This window comes from Schistocerca nitens, chromosome 2 (assembly GCF_023898315.1).
Source record: "Schistocerca nitens isolate TAMUIC-IGC-003100 chromosome 2, iqSchNite1.1, whole genome shotgun sequence".
In the NCBI taxonomy this organism is placed as follows: Eukaryota; Metazoa; Arthropoda; class Insecta; order Orthoptera; family Acrididae; genus Schistocerca; species Schistocerca nitens.
The window spans coordinates 844,052,030-844,067,012 of record NC_064615.1 but is presented as its reverse complement, the minus strand read 5'-3'; the positions used below and the strand labels follow the sequence as shown (position 1 = coordinate 844,067,012).

Below are 14,983 nucleotides of genomic sequence, written 5' to 3'. Positions count from 1 at the left end.
AACTAAATACCAAGAGATTATAATGTTTGTTTGGTCGGCAGTCTTACGCAGGTTTGATGCGGACCGCTACAAAATTCCTCTCCAATGCCAACTTCTTCACTTAAGAGTACAACTTAGCCCCTAAGTGCTCAATTATTTGTTCAATAAATTCCTTCACCTATGTTCAAAATATACCTTCCCTTACAGTTTTTACCTTCTAGTTACTTGATCTTTTAACACACATTCCATCATTCTGTCTACTTTTCTTGTCAATGCTCTACACATACACTGAAGCTCCAAAGAAACTGGTATAGGCATGCACATTCAATTGCAGAGATATGAAAACACGCAGAATACGGCGCTGTGGTTGGCAACGCCTATATGAGACAACAAGTTTCTAGTGCAGTCGTTAGATCGCTTACTGATGCTACTGATGCTATCAAGATTTAAATGGTGCTCTAGTCGGCACACTAGCGATGAGACACAGCATTTTCGAGGTAGCGATGAAGTGGAGATTTTGCCGTACGGCCGTTTCACGAGTGTACCGTGAATATCAGGAATCCGGTAAAATATCCAATCTCCAGCATCGCTGCTGCCGGAAAGAGATCCTGCAAGAACGGAACCAACGACGACTGAAGAGAATCGTTCAGTGTGACAGAAGTGCAACCCTTCCGCAAACTGCTGTAGATTTCAACGCTGGGCCATCAACAAGTGCAAACCATTCAACGAAACATAATCAATATGGGCTATCAGAGTCGAAGACCCACTCGTGTACCCTTGATGACTGCACGACACTAAGCTTTATGCCTCGCCTTGGCCTGCCGTCAGCGAAATTGGGTTGTTGGTGACTAGAAACATGTTGCCTGGTCAGGCGAATCTTGTTTCAAATTGTATCGAGCGGAGCGACGTGTACGGATATGGGGACAACCTCATGAATCCATGGACCCTGCATGTCAGCAGGGGACTGTTCAAGCTGGTGGACACTCTGTAATGGCATGGGGCGTGTGAAGCTGAAGTTATATGGGCCCCCTGATACATCTAGATACGACTCTGACAGGTGACATGTGTATGTAAGCATTCTGTCTGATCGCCTGAATCCATTCATGTCCATTGTGCATCCCGACGGCCTTGGGCAAATCCAGCAGGACAATGCGTCACTCCACACGTCCAGAGTTGCTAGAGTGGCTCCAGGAAAACTTTTCTGAGTTTAAACACTTCCGCTGGCCACCAAACTTCCCAGACATGAACATTATTGATCATATCTGGGATGCCTTGCAACGTGCTGTTCAAAAGAAATCTCCACCCCTCGTACTCTTCCGGATTTATGGACAGCGCAGCAGAATTCATGATGTCAGTTCAGTCCAGCACTACTTCAGACATTACTGGAGTCCATGCCATGTCCTGTTGAGGCACTTCTGCGTGCTCGCGTGGGCCCTACGCGATATTAGGCAGGTGTTTCAGTTTCTTTGAGTTTTCAGTGTATTTCTGTCCTCGCCGATTCTGCCGAGAATCTCATTTCTTGCCTTATCAGTCTACATAATTTTCTATATCATTCTATATCACCACACCTCAAACTGTTCGATTCTTTTCTGTTTCGATTTTGCTATTGTCCAAGTTTCACTGCAATACACTGATGTGCTCCAGGCGTACCTTCTCAGAGACTTGTTCCTAAAACTAAGACGTAGGTTCGATACTAGTAGACTTCTCTTGGCCAGCAAGATCCTCTTAGCCTGTGCTACCCTGTTTTTTACGTGCTTCTCGTTTCGTCCGTCATTTTTGATTTTGTTTCCAACGTAGCAGAATACCTGAAATTTTCTATTTCGTGGTCAGCAACTTTAATTTGAAGATTTTCACTATTTTCGTTTCTAATACTTTTCATTACTTCAGTCTTTTCAGTTTACTCTCAATCCATGTTTTGTACTCATTAGACTGCATACTCCATTCAACAGGTATTGTTGAAACGTCCCCTTTTAACAATTATACACGACTGTCCTTAACTGACACACAGTATTTTTAGCGCAACGCAATCTGACTTTCAAAAAAAAATCCCTACAAAAAAATGGCCCTGACTAACATTAAACTATACCTTTCACAAATCACTTACCTCACAAAAATCTTCGCTACTCAAGCTACTGCAATACAGCAAGCGCCACTACTGCCAGCTAAATAAAAGATTCAAAGTACTGAAGGCACTAACTACTGATAGGCATAGTTAGCAAATGAAAGTTTTGATAGAGAACAACCAATGTATTTACCTGAATAGTCATAATATATATAGCAGTTCATGACAAATTTCAAAACTCCGCCATCTCTCTCTCCACATCCACCACTGCTGGCGGCTCACCTCCAACTGCGCAACGCTACGCGCTGTTCACATCCAGCTGCCGCTGCCCAACACTAAAATGGCAGACAACAATGCAAACTAGCCACAGACTGCACACAGCACAGCCAGTGATTTTCATACAGAGGTGGCGTTACCAATAAAAAAACCTATGTAAGTAGGCTGTTTAGGTTTTTTTTATTGGTAACGCCACCTCTGTATGAAAATCACTGGCTGTGCTGTGTGCAGTCTGTGGCTAGTTTGCATTGTTGTCTGCCATTTTAGTGTTGGGCAGCGGCAGCTGGCTGTGAACAGCGCGTAGCGTTGCGCAGTTGGAGGTGAGCCGCCAGCAGTGGTGGATGTGGAGAGAGAGATGGCGGAGTTTTGAAATTTGTCATGAACTGCTATATATATTATGACTATTCAGGTAAATACATTGGTTGTTCTCTATCAAAACTTTCATTTGCTAACTATGCCTATCAGTAGTTAGTGCCTTCAGTACTTTGAATCTTTTATTTAGCTGGCAGTAGTGGCGCTTGCTGTATTGCAGTAGCTTGAGTAGCGAAGATTTTTGTGAGGTAAGTGATTTGTGAAAGGTATAGTTTAATGTTAGTCAGGGCCCATTCTTTTGTAGGGATTATTGAAAGTCAGATTGCGTTGCGCTAACAAAATATTGTGTGTCAGTTTAAGGACAGTCGTGTATAATTGTTAAAAGGGGACGTTTCATTGTAATTCTTCTTAACTTTCGCTGAGAATACCGTGTTATCCGTATTTTCTTTCATGTTGGATATTAATGCCACTCCTGCAAAGTTCTTTCATTTACGTCAATGGTTGTTCGATGTACGGATTGAAAAGTAGTAGAGTGGAACTGCGTCCCTGTCTTACACCATTTTTAATTCGAGCACCTCGTTCTTGATGTTCTGCTCTCACTGTCCTCTTTTAGTTGTTGTACGTATTGTATATTACCCGTCATTCCCTATATCTTTCACCAATGTTTCTCAAAATTTCGAACATCTTTCACCATTTTACATTGTCGAACGCTTTTTCCAGGTCGACAATTCCTATGAACGCGCCTTATTTTCGTAAGTCTTGCTTCCATTATCAACCGCAACGTCAGAACTGTCTCTCTGCTGCCTTTGTCTTTCCTAAATTCAAACTGACTATCATCTAACAATTCCTCTGATTTTGCAATAATTCTCGCAATTATCTGCCATTCCTGTTTTCGCTATTGTGGGCCTGATATTTTTCCTGAAGTATGATGGTATGATTCAGTTTTTACTCACCAACGTGAATAAACGTTTTGCTACCACATCTCTTAATGATATCAGAAGTTCCAAAGTAGGTCTAGTGTTGTCTACCCCTTCTGCCTTACCTGATCGCAAGTCTTCCAAAACTGACTAATACTGGATCTCCTATGTCTTCCAGATCAAATATTTCTTCTTCTACCACGTCCTCTCTCTGGAAAAGGCCTTCTTTGTACTTTTTCCATCTATCAGCTCTCTCCTCTGTGTTTAACAGTGGAATTCCTTTTGTACTCTTACTGCTGCATCAGTTTCTTTTAATTTCATCGAATGTTGTTTTGACTTCTACATGCTGAGTCAGTTCTTGGACTTCAATTTTCTCACATTTTTCTTTCAGCTATTTGGCCTCTGCTTCCCTGTACCTCCTATTTATTTCCTTCGTAAGAGACTTAGAGTGCTCAGTTCCCGTCTTTCCCTAAACATCTTTGTACTTCCTTCTTCCGTCGATCTTCTGTTACTCATGGTTTCTTCCCTATCTCCTTCCTTATACACACGTTTGTCTGTCCAAATTTTGTGATTGCCTTTTTAAAGATGTTCATTCCTCTTCAACTGAACTGTCCGTTGTGGCATCTACAGCCTTAGCTAAGTGCAAACGTATCTCATCACTCCTCGGTACTTCAGTATCACACCATTTCTCACATTCATTTTAATGGAAGATTCTCTTGGACGCCACTCTACTCTTTCATCATTACTAAATTGCCATCCGAGTCTGTATGCCTTACAATCCAGCATTTGATTTCGGAATCTGTGTCTGACCAGGATGCAATCCAACTGCAGTTTTCTCTTGTATTCGCATCTCTTCCAAGAATATCGGTCTCGTAAATGCACGCATGGGAAGGTGGTTGCCTAAGATCAACATCATTTGTGCACTCTTGCTGCAAGGTCCAAACATGTCTGTTTTTACCGAACTCTTGTATAATTGTATCGTTGATTAAAATACTTCGTTAGCAAAAACGAACTTCTTCATAATCTTTGAAACTTTACTGTGCTGGCTAACCACCTCCATCCCTGGGTGCTTCTTCACTATACTCTTAAAAGAGAAATTTTAGCATGTATCAGCAAGGGTGGAACTGTGGAACTATCCTTAGATAGAATAATTACGGTTAAGTACTACTCTGCTCTGATTAAAGGCGCTCGAAGAACAGTATTATCATGTTGGCTTCACTAACCGGTAAGTAGTATGGTACCACTGCGTTCAAGTTACTGGGCCCCCGACACCGTGCGTGTTTGGAATCTAGCCCTCTCATATTTAGTTACAATGAATAAAGAGCTTGGATCCAGTAATAATGGTAGCTAAATAAATTACTACTGTAAACCTGCTAAGTTCGAATCTCGAGAACTTTCTTTACTAATACTCATTGGCACAATACCGAAGAGCGAGAAACTGACAAGTGTGAGTGTAGATGAGCCTTCACTTGAATAAGTCATGCTTACAAAATATTAACACGAATTATTGACGCTAAGTAATGGAAAGTGTGAGTTCGTCCATGTGAACACTACAAGGAATTCGATAAATTTCGGTTGCGCGAGAAATCACAGAACGCTAAAGATTGTCAGTTCAATTAGATACCTAGGGACTACTGTCACGAACAAGTTAAATGGAACGACCACATGGAAAACGTTGTGGGGAAGGCGAACCAGAAACTATGTTTTACTGGCAGAACACTTAGAAGATGCAACAAATCAACTAGAGACTATGTACACTACACCTGTCCGTACTGCTGTGCAATATGTTATACTTACGGAGGACATCGAGAAAGTTCAAAGAAGGGCAGCTCGTTTTGTATTACCAGGAAATATGATACGCGAGCTGGGATAGTAATCGTTAAAGCAAAGGTGTTTCCATTGCGGCGAGATCTTTTCACTAAATTCCAATCACCAACTTCCTCCTCCAAAGACGAGAATACTTTGTTGATACTACAAAAGGAGAAATAATCATCGTAATAAAATAAGAGAAATCAGAGCTCGCACCGAAAGATTTAAGTGTTCCTTTTTCGCGTGCGCTGTTGCACAATGGAACGGTAGAGAAATAGTCTGAAGATGGTTCGATGAACTCGCTGCCAGTCACTTAACTGCGAACTGCATAGATATCAGGTAGAAGTAGATGTACGACCGTTAGAAGTCAACCTGAGGGAATATCAACTTGAGTGCCAAAGAAATGTAGGAACATGTGTTGCAATACTGATCCTATTTACCTAAGACTGAAGAAAGACAATGCAAATATTTAGAATTTACGATACTGAGTTTCTGAGTTGAACATTCTTTGAAATTCGGAAGGTATCAGGAATAAAATACAGGGAGCGGAACGCTACCTACAAGTTGTACAGAAACCGGACTGAAGTTGAAAGTACTGAAGGGCAAGAAAAGGAAGCAGTAGTTGAGAATGCAAGCAGACAGTGTTGCAGCCTATTCCGCCAGTATTCAGTCTGTACATAGAGCAAGCAATAAAGGGAACCAAGGAGAAATTTGGAAACGGAATTAAACTCCAAGGAAAAGAAGTATCGGCTTACGACTCATAACGAGCAGTATTTAAATCCTGCTAATCAGTACAGCAGCCATTCCCCCACCTCGTTCGAAAAACTTTTACCGTTAGGCAGAACACCTACACGTTCCACATATGTGGGATGATTAGGAAATTATCTTCAATAACTGTGTCAGCAATACATTTTTAAACTTTTTAGTTAACATCTTCATACAAATTTGCCTTACCTCTACGCAATAGGTCAACGACATCCTACGAATCGTTACATTCAGTTGTCCTTTGTATTTTGTCCTCCCTGCAAACTTGCGCAACCAAACTTGAGACGGTCACGGTCGCCTCTTACCGGCGTTAAGTTCGCTATTAGAGGATGACTTGCCGTTTGACACTCTCTCGCTGCTTATTTTACCGCAGGTTGTATGTGATGGTCCTGACCTCTAAAATCTCATTAAAATGAAATACTCGGCAATGCTATGAGGTAACAATCGTCTCAGAAAGGGAGGAAGATTATCGTTGAAAGACAAGGTCATTGCAGATGAAGCGTAATAATAATAAAGAGGTGGGGGGAGGGTTGGTTGGTGTGTGTGTGTGTGTGTGTGTGTGTGTGGGTGTGTGGGTGTGGGGAGGGGGGGGGGAGTGAGAGGCCCTACAGGGATTTCAACTCAGCTCATTTCCAATGCGAGTCTAGTGGCTCACTGCCATATTTAAAACGTGGCATATGTAGATTTGATCTGTTTTAGGTATGTGTTGGTAACTTACTTTTCTGACAGCTCAACATGTGATTCGTACTGCACACGTTGTGCAACAAGTTTCTGAAATAAATGTCCATCATCGACTGGCGCCGAATAAGATATCAAGTAATTTCTCGAGCATGTTTTTAGTTTACTAATATTTCCCGTTTGGTGTTAATAGCTGGGTGATCCCTCCCATCTACATCAGAAGTAATGACTGGAAGTAGATTTATAACAGGCGAAGGTAAGTGACATCAGCTAATTGACGGAAGCAATTTAGGCGGCCGAAAGAGGAGAAAGTATGGAAGGACGAATGACCAAATTGTGCAATTAAGAAGAGGAGGTCGTGAAGATTATGTCTTCGTAACATTTGCATTACGGCGCTGTGAGTTAGGTTGTGTTTCAAGTTTGGGTCACTAAGTGCGACGCCAATAAAAGAAAACTTAATGCAGTCAGTAGTGCAAATTCTCACTTATGATGCTTGTAAATCAGTTTGCCGTTGCTACGCAGCTCATTCGTTCGAGGAGGTGACTGCTAGCTAAAGATGAGTGCTTGTGGACAATTTTTTGTGTCCTAGAATCTGAAGACGTTATGGAGAAGGTTCTGATAATAATCTGAAATAGTATACCATCTCTTTCCTCCGTATTAGTCAAATCTCTTTGATGATTTCTTTTCTGCTGACGTGGAGATGGATATTGACTTCCTTCCGTTCAATGGTCGAAGTGTCACCTCTAGTCTGTTACCTGGCAGACCGATTCGGAAATGTCTGGTCACTGTCTCCTACAAAGAAAGCTCACGTAACTCTGTGCATCCCTTGTATATGTAGTAGTATGTTGTAGCAAATAATAGTATTGTCAGTTTATGTAAAATATGGCGACAAGATGAGCAAGTGAAAATTTGAAAGGAAGTATAGTGCTCGGAGCATCATTTATCAGTGATGGTCAGCATTTTTACCAAATCATATCCACGTAACGGAACTTCCGTTGTGGTCTCCGATCCAAAGACTGGTCTCATGCAGCGCTCCACGCTAATCTGTCCTCTACAAGCCTCAACTGCTGCAACCTACATTCACTCCATCCCGCATACAGCAGAAGCCTCGGTTTCCCCTCTACAGTTGTTGCTCTCCACGCTTTCCTCCGTTGTCAGATTATCGATTTCTTTTCTCCCTAGTGCAACCCTGCGCAATTTCATTAGTTTTCTAAGCTGTCCACCTGAGCTTTAGCACTCGTCTGAACCGTCTATCGTCCACACTTCAGTTCCGTACAAGGCTGCTCTCCAAACAAATGCATCCAGAAAATACGTCTGAACACACAAATTTGTGTCCGACGTTAACAGACTTCGCTTTTTCAGAAGTGCTTTTCTTACTACTACCTGTCTGAATTTTATATCCTTTCCACTGCAGCCGTCATATTTTCAGTAGTCTTTTTCTGCGAAATAGCAAAACTCTTGTGTCTTCCTGCCTTTAGTATTTGGAAAGAAGCTGGAACGATACAGTCACTTTCAGAAGAAACTGGAAAACTAATTTCGTCGCAAAGGGAAAAGATAAAGGACAAAATTTCACACATTGACAAACGCAGCAAAACAACACGGCAGTTTCACGACCCAATAACTGACTTGCAAAGTCTTTCGTGACGAGGTGGCGCATAAAAGCATGCGCTCTAGAGTAAATTCATTTGCTTTTCTCGACGACTGAGTTGTTATAAGCTATTACAACGTTTTCATTTGTTGGGAGTTTCGTGTGACACGATTGGTTGAGGATACAGTTACGCAAATGCTATGCACGTGTTATGTTGTATCGTAAGTATTCATTGTATTGTCGTACTGTAACCACCACGATAACGCAAAGAAAACTAACGTGACTGCAAACTCGGGCGTCAGCTGTTGATCTGCTACTTTAGGCAGTCTTCAGCCGAGTTCGCGAGAAAGAGTATGTGAGCTGCTCGCGCACTGTGACCGCACGGCGACACACGTGCGCACGGCGCCCCTAGTCAGTTCACGCGCTCAGCCCTGGTCTCGGCAGAGTAGAGAAGTGAGAATAAAACTGGTTGCGCCTTGGTAAACACGTGACAGTCATAGACGCACCTCACCTCCAGGTAGTAATACTTCATCAGGTAACTACTAGCTTCTCGATGTGTGCGCAGAAGCCAGGTGACAAAGTGATGATGTAATCGGAGAGACTGTTCACGTCTGCTGACAGTGAAACGTGTAAACAAGTGGACTGCTGCACGAAGTAATCAAGGCAGCCGGGAAAGCGCAACTCATATTAAAGTTCTCGCGCGTAGAAGTAGCCAAGCCAGAAGAGGAGAGAAAGCTAAAATGGAAGGAGTTGTTTCCCTGTATTTCTTTCCCTATATTTGATAAAACAAGTGTTTTATCTCTATTTATTTGCGAAAGTGACTTAGATAGGACCATCCTAAATTTAGTACAGAGTTCCACATTTTAGACAAGTAGGTGTGTAAATAAGAGGGACATCTTGCAATGTAATGCCATAACATTATAATTCGTGCTCTTCTGCTGAAAGTCTCTCTTTGACTGTGCTCCGCTCTAAAACGAAAACAGTCGCAAATATTTACCGATCCAAGACGTCTGTTCGTCGTTGAGGCAGAGTTCGCCGGCAGACGGTTCGTTCTGCAGGGCGGGTATCATGATGGTGGGGTAGGCGACTACCATACCCAGGTCGAGGAGAAGAAGGTTCTTCACCGAGCTCGCCAGAATCTGTAACAAACGTGACAAGGTCTTCAGAAACAGAAGTACGTGTTCCGTAAATGGTTCTCGGACGAAACGTAGGAAATCGTTACGAAATACCCACATTTCATCGGCATAAGTGCCAGACGTCTGAAGATGCGCGCCGATGAAGGACTTTAGGGATTTCACAGTGATACCCGACGTTTCGCCTGAGATGTAAATAGTCCATCGTGAAAGTCTTGCGCAACAGAAGTATATAGTTATCAATCATAGATTTTTAAAGGCGAAAAAATTGCTCTAAGGCCTATGGGACTTAACATATGAGGTCATCAGTCCCCTAGACTTAGAACTACTTAAACCTAACTAACCTAAGGACATCACACACATCCATGCCCGTGGCAGGATTCGAACCTGCGACCGTAGCAGCAGCGCCTAGAACCGCTCGGTCACAGCGGCCGGCCTACGTGTTTGTACTACTTACAAAGAAGAAGATATTTGTTTCACAAGCATATTGGATAGATATTTTCTTTGACCGTGTGGTTAGCGGCAATTCACTTCATGTGCAGTTTGCAGATTCAGTGCAATCAAAAATACTTCTACATTCACATAACATAGAGGGCGTGCTGAAAGGTAATGCCTCCGAATCTGTGTTAAAACCCTTCAAGCTTGTTAAATAAAACAAAAGTTACTGCCATTCTACATCTTTATTCTTTCTGTCTACGTATTAGCAGCCCTCTGTCGCTAGATGGCTCCGAGTTGTAGCGTAAAACATGGATCTGAACAACGTAATTAAGTCGACTTCACTTTGATAGTGATGAAGCGGTGCAAGCAGCGGTGAGATTGGGGCTTCGTTAACAAAGTCAAACATTCTATGGTGAAAGTATCAAGAAACCGGTCTCTCGTTGGCAGAAATGTGTTCGTCGCCAGGGTGGCTACGTTAACCCTTTCATGGGTAATATTAATTTTTTTACAGATTTTTAAAATATTAAGGTGATAACAGTTTCTTTTCAGTCCCATTATTAAATTTTCACCACCAAAATATTTTTTAAGTTCTCCATTTTTCCACAACAGGAAGTGGGACACACATGTACCATGAACCAACGCAAGATACCTTTTCTGCTGACTGACTGATTTAGTAATTTTATTTTTTTAGCCATAAACAGGATTTTGCAGAGAATAAAATAACTACAAATTATACATGCATGTAATCTTTTTATTTGTGTAGAGCCAGTGTAAAAAATATTCATTACATGTCGTTTTCATGATACATGATCAATACTTACAAAACTTTACATGCCATGAAACTTGGAAAAACATGGTGTGGCACAGAGTGGTACACCACAAGCAGTGCAAACAACTTTTGTTCTCTTCTCTTTAGAGTTTGTGCTGCAGAATCTGCATCGCTACCTAGTGCCACTGTCTTTCGGTACATGTTTGCCTGCGTTCACGAGCCGGACGTCATCTGGCACACTAGAGACTCCTCTCTTTGCTGGGAAGAAAGTGGGCATTGATCCCCTCTTTTTCCTGGATGAATACCCATTAATCAATTATCTTGCTAATCTTTACAAATAATGTCTGCTGGGACACATGTGTCCCACTAATTTTATTTCGATTATAACATAGTACAGTCGCTGAGAAGTTCGTTCCACACTGCATTTGTACTAAAAAATGATTATTAAGTTAATAATAAGATGAATTACTTACTTCAGACATCGCTGGAAAGTGAGAAATGATGAAAACTGAAGAATGACACAAATAAGTGGCGTTGCAGCGGCCATATATACATTCCAGTCAACAAAAGTAGTCACCGCTTCTCTATTGCCTTTGCACTGCAGTCCCGATTTTTTTCTTAGATTCAGTACAGTCGTCCCTATATGGCAGCACCGTGCAGAGCTGGGTAACATATATCCCGACACTCTAACTGGCGCTCAAAGTTAGTGGGACATATATGAACCATCAACCACGAAAGGGTTAAGAAATAAATATGTAAATACGAAGAATGAACATGCACAATATTAATGAACTGTTTTATTTTAAAAAGCTGTAAGAGTTTTCACTTAGAAAATTTGGACTCATTAATTTTCAGTATGCCTTCGTATGTAATGCATTTTCGTTTGTTTCCACGTGATGGACTCTGTACATATTACCGTGCTGTTAACACGGACCGCTACAACAGAGGGAAGAAATGGGAAAAATAGGACTGAAGCTGAACGCTGTGGTATGTAAGTATGCAGGACCGTAAGTCGATTAAGAAAGACAAAGCGTAGTATGTTACCGGACATCATGAGGAAATTCCAGTTGACATCGTAAATGCGCGATAATTAACTGAAATATTTCTTCTTTAGTCAAAAGTAGGAAGGAAATGAAACTTGAGATTTAAATACTATCAACGCGGAGATTTTCAGAAACGGGGCACTGGTTCGGTTGGGCAAAGACAGGGAAAGATATCTGTTGTTGCCTTAATTAAGGAAGATCTCAGCATTCGCTCAGGAGCGCTTTAGAGAAGCGGATCATTGGTCAGAGTATTGAAGAAGCTCGTCTCGGACAACAATCTTCGGTTAAAGTACAAAGTTCGTTCTTTTTTCTGATGCGTGTGTTTATGCTGTACAATTACAATACGTTAACAGTACTGAATTTATGAGGAAAAAAGTTGCCAGGGAACTTCAAGATACATCGAGGATGACCGACGAGCGATCAGAGCTTGCAACAGTCTTCGGTGTAATATTCTTTGTAATGCTAGTGAGGCAAAATTAGCTAAATGCGAATGAAAAAAAAATTAATTTTCCTGCCTGTTGCATAAAGAATGATCCATGCTAATTGGAAAGGTGATCCAATTTGCAAATAAGAAAGATGTCTAGCACTGTGCAGTAATAACCGTAAGTCACACGAACAGTAAAGTAGTTAGGATCCCACATATTACACTCTAAAAACAGCGTATCATGGTGCACAGTAGCTGCGAAAAGTACCGAGACTAATTCCGATACCAGCTTTGGAATTTTTATTCCTTGGAGGTAACCGGTAGAATTAACCACTCAGAGATCATTGAGCACCACTTGAAATTTTAGAGATGAGGGCTGATATTTCACAGATTTTTCGGACATGTGTTACGTTCGTGTCGGTGTCGACAAAGATGGTGGATAGGTCTTCACCCAAAATGACAGCTGCCCTGTCAGCGTTTAAAATGCATGTAGTTAAAACACGATGTACCGATAGTGGGATTCTGCAAACCTCCAACAATGGTGAATGTCCCCAGGGTGAGGAAATTGTCAGTGGACAGTTAGTGTCTTATTCTTAAACTAGTGAACACCACTTCCTGCTATCGCTATGGTTGGTATGAGGTTTCCCATGCACTTGTGGTCGATTTGATTGACCGCAGTTTGTTGTTTGCCACTTCCAACCGCTCGTTTTTCCACTGACGCATGGATTTTCTGTCAGACAATAAGACGACGGCATGTTCGCGGACGGTACACCTAATTACAAAAGCACAGTCCCTACTCGCTTGTGTGGCTGTTTCCCCGTATCCCGAAGTGTCCTTACACCCAGGTAGGTATCCTGTCACTGCCGCAGTTTTAGGGCTCCTGTTTAAAGAGTAGCAAGCGATATAACCTTGTGGTTGACGGTGAACTACGCTGCAAAATAAACTAAAAAAGTCGCACCATGAAGGAACTATCCGAATGCGGTGTAGATGTACAGAGAAACAAATGATTACAATTTCAAAAAATTTGGAGGCTTTATTCAAATGAAAGAGCTTCACAAACTCAGAAAGTCAATAATGCGTTGGTCCACCACTGGTCATTGTGAAAGCAGTTATTCAGCTTGGCACTGACTAATAGAGTTGTTGGATGTCGTCCCGAGTGATATCATGCCAAATTCTGTCCAAATGGAGCGTTCGATCGTCAAACACCCCAGCTGTTTGGAGGACCCTCCTCATAATGGTGTAAATGGGGAGAGATCGATAGACCCTGCTGGCCGAGATAGGATTTGGCAAGCACAAAGACAAGAAGCAGAAACTCTCGCCTTGTACGGGCGGGCATTGTCTTGCTGAAATATAAGCCCAGAATGGCATACCATGAGCAGCAACAAAACGGGGCATAGAATATTGTCTACGTACCGTGTGCTGTAAGAGTGCTGCGGATGGCAACCAAAGTTGTCCTGCTGCGCAAAGAAATACCCCAGACCATCACTCCCGGTTTTCGGGCCATATGGCCAGGGACAGTCGGGTTGATATTCCACCGTTGTCTGGGAAGGCTCCAGACACATCTTCGGCCTGAAATCTCACTGGTCTTCAGTTACGAGTCCCGATTCCAACTGAGCTCCGATGAACAGCGAAAATGTTTATAGAGACACCCTGGACAACGGTGGGATACCAATCTGACTGTCGCCGGCCACACTGCCGACAACCAGAAGTCATGGTTTGGGGTGCTATTTCCTTAGATAGCAGGATCCATTTGGCTGTCCTCCACGGCACCCTTAAAGCACAGTGATACGTCGGCGATATTCTACGTCCCGTTTCGTTGCCCTTCATGGCAAGCCATCCTAGGTCCACATTTCAGCAAGATAATGCTCACCTGCACACGGCAAGAGCTTCCACTGCTTGACTTCGTGCTTGACAAACCCTACACTGGCTAGAAAGGTCGCCGGATCTCTCCACAACTGAGAACATTTGGAGCATTGTGGGCATGGCCCTTCAGCGAGCTTGGGATTTCGACGATCTACGCGAGAATTGGAGAGAATTTGGGACTAAATCCTTCAGGACGACATCGAACAACTCTCTCAATCAGTGCTAAGCCGAGTAACTGCTTGCTTATGGGCCAGAGGTTGACCAACGAGGTACTGACTTCCTCAATTTGTGAAACTCTTTTTTCCTGAAATTATAATCATTTGTCAAATTACAATAAACACTGTGTGAAAAAAAACAAAATTTCGATTCGTTAACAGTAGCACAGCCGCAAATTTCCGTGTTGGACGTGCAGCACATTTATTGATTTCCGTCCCATTCGTCTAATTCCTTCGTGATTCGGCTTTTATTTTTTTTATTTTTTTTTATTTTTATTTTTTTTTTTAGAATGAACGTCTTAGTCTTTCATTTGCTTTACACCATTATACACAGTTACAGATGCCCAACATACTAGCCGCTACGTTTTTGTGTTTGCTGCGTTGTCCAAGAAACAAAATATGGCACCGATTCCCAGCTTCCTTATAAGGTTTCTGCAGGAAGGAAGTTCAAATGGTTCAAATGGCTCTGAGCACTACGGGACTTAAACGTCTGAGGTCGTCAGTCCCCTAGAACTTAGCACTACTTAAACCTAACTAACCTAAGGACATCACACACATCCATGCCCGAGGAAGGATTCGAACCTGTGACCGTAGCGGTCGCGCTGTTCCAGACTGAAGCGCCTAGAACAGCACGGCCACATCGGCCGGTTAGGAATTAAGTGAGAAATTATGATTTTAAAGTCATGTTGACGCCGAGAGCATCAGAAATGGA

At 42.3% G+C, this 14,983-nt stretch overlaps 1 protein-coding gene across 1 annotated transcript in view; it reads right to left on the bottom strand.

Moving 5' to 3' along the window:
* Positions 1 to 14,983, bottom strand: part of LOC126235382 (facilitated trehalose transporter Tret1-like) — a 352,999-nt gene that overhangs the window by 105,628 nt on the left and 232,388 nt on the right. The window contains exon 3 of the mRNA XM_049944104.1: positions 9,384 to 9,525. Coding sequence (XP_049800061.1) covers positions 9,384 to 9,525 — 142 coding nt within the window. The remainder of the gene's footprint in view (positions 1 to 9,383; positions 9,526 to 14,983) is intronic.